The sequence below is a fragment of the Anoplopoma fimbria genome, chromosome 13 (genome assembly GCF_027596085.1).
Source record: "Anoplopoma fimbria isolate UVic2021 breed Golden Eagle Sablefish chromosome 13, Afim_UVic_2022, whole genome shotgun sequence".
In the NCBI taxonomy this organism is placed as follows: domain Eukaryota; kingdom Metazoa; phylum Chordata; class Actinopteri; order Perciformes; family Anoplopomatidae; genus Anoplopoma; species Anoplopoma fimbria.
The window spans coordinates 3,930,025-3,939,733 of record NC_072461.1 but is presented as its reverse complement, the minus strand read 5'-3'; the positions used below and the strand labels follow the sequence as shown (position 1 = coordinate 3,939,733).

Below are 9,709 nucleotides of genomic sequence, written 5' to 3'. Positions count from 1 at the left end.
AACAAAATAAGTCCTATTGTATAAACCTTTGAATAAGGCTATTGGAAGGGCTTTATATACAACTAAAAGACAATTTAGACAAGATATTAAATGAACACAAAATATGAAAAAGTACCCCCAAATTTTATTTAATAGAGGGCAAACAGAAAAGTAACCTAATGATAAGAATAATAATAATTATTATAATAACAACATTCATTATTTCATTTTAATTATTGTAATTTAATAATTATGCATATTATTATTATTATTATTATTATCATCATTATTATAACTCTAAAGTGTGGCCGCTGATTGATGTACAGTACCAGTCAAAAGTTTGGACACACCTTCTCATTCAATGGTTTTTCTTTATTTTTATTTTTTTCTACATTGTAGATTAATATTGAAGACATCCAAACTATGAAGGAACACATATGGAATTATGTGGTAAACAAACAAATGCTCAACAAACCAGAATATGTTTTATATTTTAGATTCTTCAAAGTAGTTGAATGAGAAGGTGTGTCCAAACTTTTGACTGACACTGTATGTCCAAGGAAATCTGTGTTTTCACTCTGGGTGCTGTATGTGATGGCAGTCTCCTACTAGAGGCAGTGATAGTAGCATTGTAGCAACTGTGCTCATATAGAGGTTAACTGTCCATGCATCATTAATGTTATCAACTCCATGTTGTGCTACCTTAAAGCTTGTGAGATATGTCCTGATGGAGAGGTCATGAAGACAGCCTTATGAGAGGAGCCAGCATGAACATTGGACAGCACTAGACCAGGTCAAGGATTCATTATTTACATCAGTAACACCTGTGTGGTTGTGATTTGTAAGCCTTTCCTATACTGTGATGCGTTAGTGTTGTGGCCCTTTTCATGGCCATATTGATAAGTCTCAATGCCATAAGCACACAGGTTATATTATTAATAAATACAGTAATCACTTACTGTATTCCTAGTTGTAGGAACATAGTATGCTTGAACAATTTGCATGGAAGAAATTAATTTGTCCCTCCATTATGACAGGCATCAAGCTATTCAAATAAAATATAGGCTATAAGATATTTCTTAACAGATTCAATCCACCCTAGCTGTCCCTCCATGATATATATATATATATATATATATATATATATATATATATATATATATATAATAAGATAAGATAATCCTTTATTAGTCCCGCAGCGGGGAGATTTGCAGGCTTACAACAGCATAACAACATATATATATATATATATATATATATATATATATATATATATTATATTATATAATTATCTTATCTTATCTTATATATATATATAATATATATATATAAGATAAGATAAGATAATCCTTTATTAAATTTGCAGGCTTACAGCAGCGTAGAGTAAAGTGCACACAAGAGACATAGTAGAAGAAGACAAGCTAAAAAATAAAAAATGAAAAAAAAAATAAAAATAAAATAAAACAAGTATTATAAATAAGCAATAAAAAAAAAGAAAAAACAACAATAACTGAAAAATATTTACAACAATAAAAAAAACTGAAATATTATATTTACAGACAGAGAAAAAATACCAACAACTATTTCAACTATTTTTAACTTTTTTAATTTTATATATATATATATATAAACGTGAACCACACCTTCCAGACTAAACAATGTTTCATATCTTCTCACTTTCCCCCTATATAAACCTTTATTTGTGCCTTGCTCTCATTTTACTCTGTGAACACAATGAGTAGGCGACTGATGAGGCGATTTTCTGTCAGAGAGGCTCTGGACCTAATTTAGCGATACATTTTCAGTTTCTATTCTTTGTATATTCACAGCAGTTATTCATGTAAACCACTAGTCTGAGACATTGTTTACAGCTTTAAAAGGTGTTAAATACAATTTGGTGATGATTAATGGTTTTTTTGTTAATGTAACACTAAAGTAAGGGGGGAGAAACGAACACGACAGGAGGGTTAACTGGATGTACCTGATCTGACCTCATAAACGCATAAACACACCACAAGGCTGTGTTATGATCACAAAGATGCAGCGCCCATAACAGAGGAGTCAGGTTGGGAGAATAGAAACCGAAAGTTATCGAGGCAGAGAGGGGAAAACGAATCTGACATAAAGAGGAGGGTGTTGATCAGCTGAGGCAGACTGTATATAAACTGTGGTGATCCGAAACCTCTGACAGCAGCTCGAGAATCATCTGACTTGAAGCTTTCCAGAGGAATTTGCTAAAGTGATCTCAAGGTAAGAATCTGTCTTTGTCAACGCTGTAATGAAATACACTGTGGTACTTCAGTGGAAATATTATTATTTTATACTTTTTTTTAATAAAGTATTAAATTATGTTTCAGGTGTCTTTTCATCATGGATATAACCATTTCTATGATGGATGGGACTGCCCACACACTGAGTGTGAACCCACAGGCCACAGTGGGCTCCCTGAAATCCCTGATCCAGCAGAAACTAGGAGTTCGCTCTGAGACGCAGAAGCTGGTCTATGTAAACGGCATGAACACTGTCCTCAGCGACGACTCGACACCCATCAGCCACTACGGCTTGAACTCTGGAGCGAGGGTCTCCCTGCTGGTGACCCAGCCTGCGACCATCCAGGTGTTCCTCAGAGACGAAAAGGGGAAGACGAGCACCTATGACATCAAACCTGACGAGACTGTGGGCAACTTCAAGAAGAGGGTCCAGTCCAGACAGGGGGTCCCTGTGGACCAGCAGAGGCTCATCCACCAGAGCCGAGAGATGACGGAGGCGGGGAGCAAACTCTCAGACTACGACGTCGTATCGCACAGCACCATCGACCTGAACCTCCGCCTGAGAGGAGGCTGAGGACACTTCTGCTTCATCGGAGTTGATTTTCTGAACATTCCTTTATTTTATTGTAATTAATGATATAGCTTCAAATTGTTCTTATTTATTTGTATTTTCATTTGGAAAAATCAATGCATTCCTCTGTTTAGGCTTATGTATTCCATAACATCTTAATAAAACTTGTTAAGGCTTAATTCTTTATTTGGTATTTGATCCACTCAACATGTCATTATGTTAACTGTACACTGTTAAAAACAAATAAAAATAACTTTCCAAATATGAATTTGCATGTCTCCTCCCCTTTCCTGTTGATCTACCATTTCCTCCGCTTAGGGTTCGTGTACAGACCACAACCAGAAGGAACCAGAAGGAACCAGAAAGGCACACTGAAGCATTGTTTTAAAATGTACATTATACCAGTTATTAGGAGACTTTTTCTATCGTATAATTCAATGTTTACTATTACATCTTACAAGATTTTGGCAGGTAAAAAATAAATGTATTATGCTCTGTAATTACAAACAGTCATGTATCCAACATATCATAGGAGCATGTAATAATGGCTTACACTTGAATTAATTAATTATACGGTATGTGAGAATAACTATTCAGTATATAATAATAATAATAATAATAATAATAATAAGAAGAAGAAGAACTTTATTTATATAGCACCTTTTAAAAACAAGGTTTACAAAGTGCTTTGACATACCAGCCAGCAAGACAGTGCATAAGAAACAAAATGAAATAACAAGTGACAATCAAATAAACAAATAAACAAACTAAATAAATAAAATAAATAAAATCCAGTGATATTGGTAAAATATAGTAAACAAATATAAGATAAAATACCAAGACCAAATTAAAATGAAACAATAAAACGACGACATCACATAAAAGCCAATCTATAAAAATGTGTTTTAAGAGATTTCTGATTCTGCAAGCCTTATCTCCTCCGGCAGGTCATTCATAAACCGAGGGGCCCTTATGGCAAAAGCACGGTCGCCTTTGGTTTTCAGTCTTTACTTTGGAACAACCAGAAGGGCCCCACCTGAGGATCTAAGGCTGCGAGCTGGCTCATACGGGGTCAACATTTCTCCTATGTATGTCAGGGCCAGACCCATCCATCCATCTTCCGTAACCGCTTATCCAGTTAAGGGTCGCGGGGGTGCTGGAGCCGATCCCAGCTGTCAATGGGCGAAGGCAGGGTACACCCTGGACAGGTCGCCAGCCTATCACAGGGCAGACATATAGAGACAGACAACCACTCACGCTCACATTCACACCTACGGGCAATTTCAGAGTCATCAATTAACTTAACCTGCATGTCTTTGGATGCCGGAGAACCCGGAGATAACATGCAAACTCCACACAGAGCCCGGGAATTGAACCCGGGCCCCTCTTGCTGTGAGGCGACAGTGCTAACCACTACACCACCGTGCAGCTGATTCACCAGGGCTCCATTGCTGCGCTTTTTTCTGGCCTCCAAAATCTGAGACAGTAGATTTCCTAAAGCTGTGAGGATGCCACTGAAAATATCAAGGACACACAACAACACACACCAATCAATATGCAACAGGTACATTCATGATAAGGTACTGCAATCAAATCAAATCAAGTGTCATTAACTTGTAAGGGGAGGTTTTTGGGGAAGATGCTGATTGGTTAAAGCCAAACATCACAAACAAGCACCAGGCTGCAGAACAGTAACTGACAGCTGACAGTCAGTGAACAGCCAAAGCTACAGACCTCGTTACAGACTTAGTGAGGATGGGATACTTCTTCAGAAGAACCAGATATTGTTGTAGTAAACAGATATAAATGGACGCATTCCGGACGGGCAGTCTTTCTGCAGGCATTGTCAGTAGTTTAACTGTACAAGCATTACAACTTCAGGAATACCAGATCTGACGGGTGGAAGCAGCAAAGTTTCTTTTTTTCACATGTACAATTTTGCAAATTGTCAATAACAGACAGCAAAATACATACAGTCAAATGTACATGCCAGGGGGAGAGAAGGAAAGACAGACACAAAATAATACAAAATTAAAATAGAAAAACATAAATAAATACTACAAAAAAAGGAAAAAGAGGACACTAAGGCACAAATCCTGATTGTATAATTACAAACATATATAGAAGGCAATGCATGACATCCTGGTTTTTCTACCTTTTTTGTTGTAACAGCATTTAATGGTTTTTAAATATAATTCAAACTCTTTGTAAAAAACACAAAAATAGGCCTTTGGCTTGTAAATTTACATTTATGTATATGAAATTTGGCAAACATAATTAATAGATTTCACACGTGGACAAAATTGTTGGTACCCTTCCGTTAAAGAAAGAAAAACCCACAATGGTCACTGAAATAACTTGAAACTGACTAAAGTAATAATAAATAAAAAAATATTGAAAATTAACTAACAAAAATCAGACATTGCTTTTGAATTGTGGTTCAACAGAATCATTTTAAAAAACAAACTAATGAAAATGGCCTGGACAAAAATGATGGTACCCCTAGAAAAGATTGAAAATAATTAGACCATAAGGACATGTTAAACTAAGGTGTGTCCTCTAATTAGCATCACAGGTGTCTTCAAACTTGTAATCAGTCAGTCTGCCTGTTTAAAGGGTGAAAAGTAGTCACTGTGCTGTTTGGTATCATGGTTTGTACCACACTGAACATGGACCACAGAAAGCTAAGGAGAGAGTTGTCTCAGGAGATTAGAAAGAAAATTTTAGACAAGCATGTTAAAGGTAAAGGCTATAAGACCATCTCCAAGCAGCTTGATGTTCCTGTGACTACAGTTTCACATATTATTCAGAAGTTTAAGGTCCACGGGACTGTAGCCAACCTCCCTGGATGTGGCCGCAAGAGGAAAATTGATGACAAAATGAAGAGACGGATAATATGAATGGTAACCAAAGAGCCCAGAACAACTTCCAAAGAGATTAGAGGTGAACTCCAAGGTCAAGGTCCATCAGTGTCAGATCGCACCATCCGTCGCTGTTTGAGCCAAAGTGGACTTCATGGAAGACGACCGAGGAGGACACCACTGTTGAAAGCAAATCATAAAAAAGCGAGACTGGAATTTGACAAAATGCATATTGACAAGCCACGAAGCTTCTGGGAGAATGTCATTTGGACAGATGAGACAAAAATGGAGCTTTTTGGCAAGTCACATCAGCTCTATGTTCACAGATGCAAAAATGAAGCATACAAAGAAAATAACACTGTACCTACTGTGAAACATGGAGGAGGCTCGGTTATGTTCTGGGGCTGCTTTGCTACATCTGGCACAGGGTGTCTTGAATCTGTGCAGGGTACAATGAAATCTCAAGACTATCAAGGCATTCTGGAACGGAATGTGCTGCCCAGTGTCAGAAAGCTTGGTCTCAGTCGCAGGTCATGGGTCCTCCAACAGGATAATGACCCAAAACACACAGCTAAAAACACCCAAGAATGGCTCAAAACATTGGACTATTCTGAAGTGGCCTTCTATGAGCCCTGATCTAAATCCTATTGAACATCTGTGGAAGGAGCTGAAACATGCAGTCTGGAGAAGGCACCCTTCAAACCTGAGACAGCTGGAGCAGTTTGCTCACGAGGAGTGGGCCAAAATACCTGTTGACAGGTGCAGAAGTCTCATTGAGAGTTACAGAAATCGCTTGATTGCAGTGATTGCCTCAAAAGCTTGTGCAACAAAATATTAAGTTAAGGGTACCATCATTTTTGTCCAGGCCATTTTCATTAGTTTGTTTTTTAAAATGATTCTGTTGAACCACAATTCAAAAGCAATGTCTGATTTTCATTAGTTAATTTTCAGTAAATTTTTATTTATTATTACTTTTGTCAGTTTCAAGTTATTTCAGTGACCATTGTGGGTTTTTCTTTCTTTAACGGAAGGGTTCCAACAATTTTGTCCACATGTGTATGCCCTTTCCTTATTTTTTGTCATAGTTAAAGAATCCAAATATAACATTTTCATAGTATAGTATAAAATCTTTATACAAAACATCTCTGACCAGTCTTGAAACATTTCCCATAACTTTTTATGGAAGCGGCGAAGTTCAAGAGGAGTTGCCTCTTTCTGCCAACAGCGGTGAGTCACTGACGTAGCCACACCATGTGTGGTTTAAAATAGACTATGACGTGTTTCTCATGAATCATCAGAATATGTTTTTGCTTTTCTTTATCTTAACTGGATGTACCTGATCTGACCTCATAAACGCATGAACACACCACAAGGCTGTGTTATGATCACAAAGATGCAGCACCGATAACAGAGGAGTCACGTTGGGAGAATAGAAACCGAAAGTTATCTAGGCAGAGAGGGGAAAACGAATCTGACATAAAGAGGAGGGTGTTGATCAGCTGAGGCAGACTGTATATAAACTGTGGTGATCCGAAACCTCTGACAGCAGCTCGAGAATCGTCTGACTTGAAGCTTTCCAGAGGAATTTGCTAAAGTGATCTCAAGGTAAGAATCTGTCTTTGTCAACGCTGTAATGAAATACACTGTGGTACTTCAGTGGAAATATTATTATTTTATACTTGACTTATTTTAATAAAGTATTAAATTATGTTTCAGGTGTCTTTTCATCATGGATATAACCCTTTTTATGATGGATGGGACTGCCCACACACTGAGTGTGAACCCACAGGCCACAGTGGGCTCCCTGAAATCCCTGATCCAGCAGAAACTAGGAGTTCTCTCTGAGACGCAGAAGCTGGTCTATGTAAACGGCATGAACACTGTCCTCAGCGACGACTCGACACCCATCAGCCACTACGGCTTGAACTCTGGAGCGAGGGTCTCCCTGCTGGTGACCCAGCCTGCGACCATCCAGGTGTTCCTCAGAAACGAAAAGGGAAGACGAGCACCTATGACATCAAACCTGACGAGACTGTGGGCAACTTCAAGAAGAGGGTCCAGTCCAGAGAGGGACGGAGTCGCGGCGGACCAGCAGAGGCTCATCCACCAGAGCCGAGAGATGACGGAGGCGGGGAGCAAACTCTCAGACTACAACGTCGTATCACACAGCACCATCGACCTGAACCTCCGCCTGAGAGGAGGCTGAGGACACTTCTGGTTCATATATCAGAGTTGATTTCCTGAACATTCCTTTATTTTATTTTAATTAATGATATGGATTCAAATTGTTCCTATTTATTTGTATTTTCATTTGGAAAAATCAATGCATTCCTCTGTTTAGGCTTATGTATTCCGTAACATCTTAAAAAAACTTGTTAAGGCTTAATTCTTTATTTGGTTTTGGCAGTACAAATATTTTATCCACTCAACACGGCATTATGTTAACTGTACACTGTTAAAAACAAATAAAAATTACTTTCCAAATATGAATTTGTCTCCTCACATTTCCTGTAGGCCTACCATTTCCTCCGCTTAGGTTCCAGACCACAACCAGAAAAACCAGAAAGGCACACTGAAGCATTGTTTTAAAAATGTACAATGCATCCATCATGTGCCTGGCCTATTTGAAATACTACATCTGCATTCAATAATTTTGGAGCCAGATGCATTCCTTTTCACATAATCTCTCTTTCTAGATGTTACTATTTTGCAACATGGATTAAAATACTTTATTTTTCATCCATTTTTGGTGTTTTGATATAGAGGGTGGCTGGGAGTTATTACAGGTAAGGCCTGTGCTCATAGAATTAGACAAAAGTCCAAAAAATGAATGCATGTACTGTTCAATCCACATTATTAAAAGTTGTGATGACCTTTTTTTATAATTTGAAAAAAATAATTTTTATTTTGTCACTTTTTTTCTAATTCATGTTCAAGGAGTTCTTTAATCTGAATTTCAAGACTGAATTTCAAGACTTAAACCGTATGTTTCAACAAAATGGACATTAAAGCATAAACCGTATGTTTCACAGTTTATCTTTGATAAATTCATAAACAAGTAGAGACTTGAAAGGTCTAGAAAGGTTGATATTTTATAATGAAAAATAATATTGTGTATTGGCTTGAACAAAATGGTGCCTAGTATTCATAATCCAAGGTATAATTGCTAGAAGACTTGGTTTGGAAATTCGTAAATTTCGGGCTTGCCAAAGTAATCATTAAATCATTGGTAGGCCAACTGATAAACTGATATATTACTTACATTTGTGCAATTGGATCAAAACATTTTAGGCAGCCCTTCATTTTTTCCAACTGAAAAACCTTACATTTATTGTATTAAACATTCTTTGCTCCTTGCAAAAATACAAAGTGGAAAAAATGTATATTGCATCCTTATTTTTCCATCTGACATTAATGTTCAGAGTCTCAAAGCATTATCTTTGTACTGGAGCTTCACTTAAGAGAAAAACTGTCAGTCCAAGGTAAAAGCCCATCCAAGGGTTTGTGTGTTGTGCAGTTTAGAAAAGAGAAGTTACATAGCCCTCAGATAGTGACTCACACTCTGCTTTACGGAGAGCCAAATTATATAAAGATAAACACGTTCAAAGATAAGCCAGTTGCTGTTTCCCCAATTGCACGTAATGTTACTTAGTCACTTTAGCCTGTCAGGGAGAATTACCCATGGTAGAAGAGAAAAATCTAATTCTATAACTTTGTCAGAATAGTTTTTTGCTTTTCTTCATCTTAACCTCCTGTCGTGTTTGGGTCAAATCTGACCGATTTACAACTTTAATCAATCATAAATATTGTGTTTTACATCTGATTGCCTCAAGGCCCTATGATATCCTCCACACTAGGCATTTGAACATATAAAATTGCTGATCACTACTTTCATTGAATTTTGAGTGGTTTAGTCAACTTTGTAACACCCATGGTGTTCCCGGTCAAAAGTGACCGCCATAGGAAATTAATGGGAAACACTAGATTATGTCCATTCATCAGATGGAAAACAGCCCCATACACACCCA

At 37.4% G+C, this 9,709-nt stretch overlaps 1 protein-coding gene and 1 pseudogene across 1 annotated transcript; both read left to right on the top strand.

Annotated features, from left to right (window-relative positions):
- Positions 1-2,122: 2,122 nt before the first annotated feature.
- On the top strand, positions 2,123-3,088 carry LOC129101391 (polyubiquitin-like). The gene is made up of 2 exons (XM_054611192.1): positions 2,123-2,229; positions 2,337-3,088. Exon 2 carries the CDS (start codon positions 2,350-2,352, stop codon positions 2,821-2,823), a length of 474 nt encoding a protein of 157 aa, XP_054467167.1. The 5' UTR covers positions 2,123-2,229; positions 2,337-2,349; the 3' UTR covers positions 2,824-3,088.
- Positions 3,089-7,179: 4,091 nt separating this feature from the next.
- On the top strand, positions 7,180-8,171 carry LOC129101440 (polyubiquitin-like; annotated as a pseudogene).
- Positions 8,172-9,709: the final 1,538 nt, after the last annotated feature.

What these genes read in the sequence shown, in the direction of transcription:
- LOC129101391 (XM_054611192.1), top strand. Translation starts at nt 2,350, where the DNA reads ATGGATATAACCATTTCTATGATGGATGGGACTGCCCACACACTGAGT.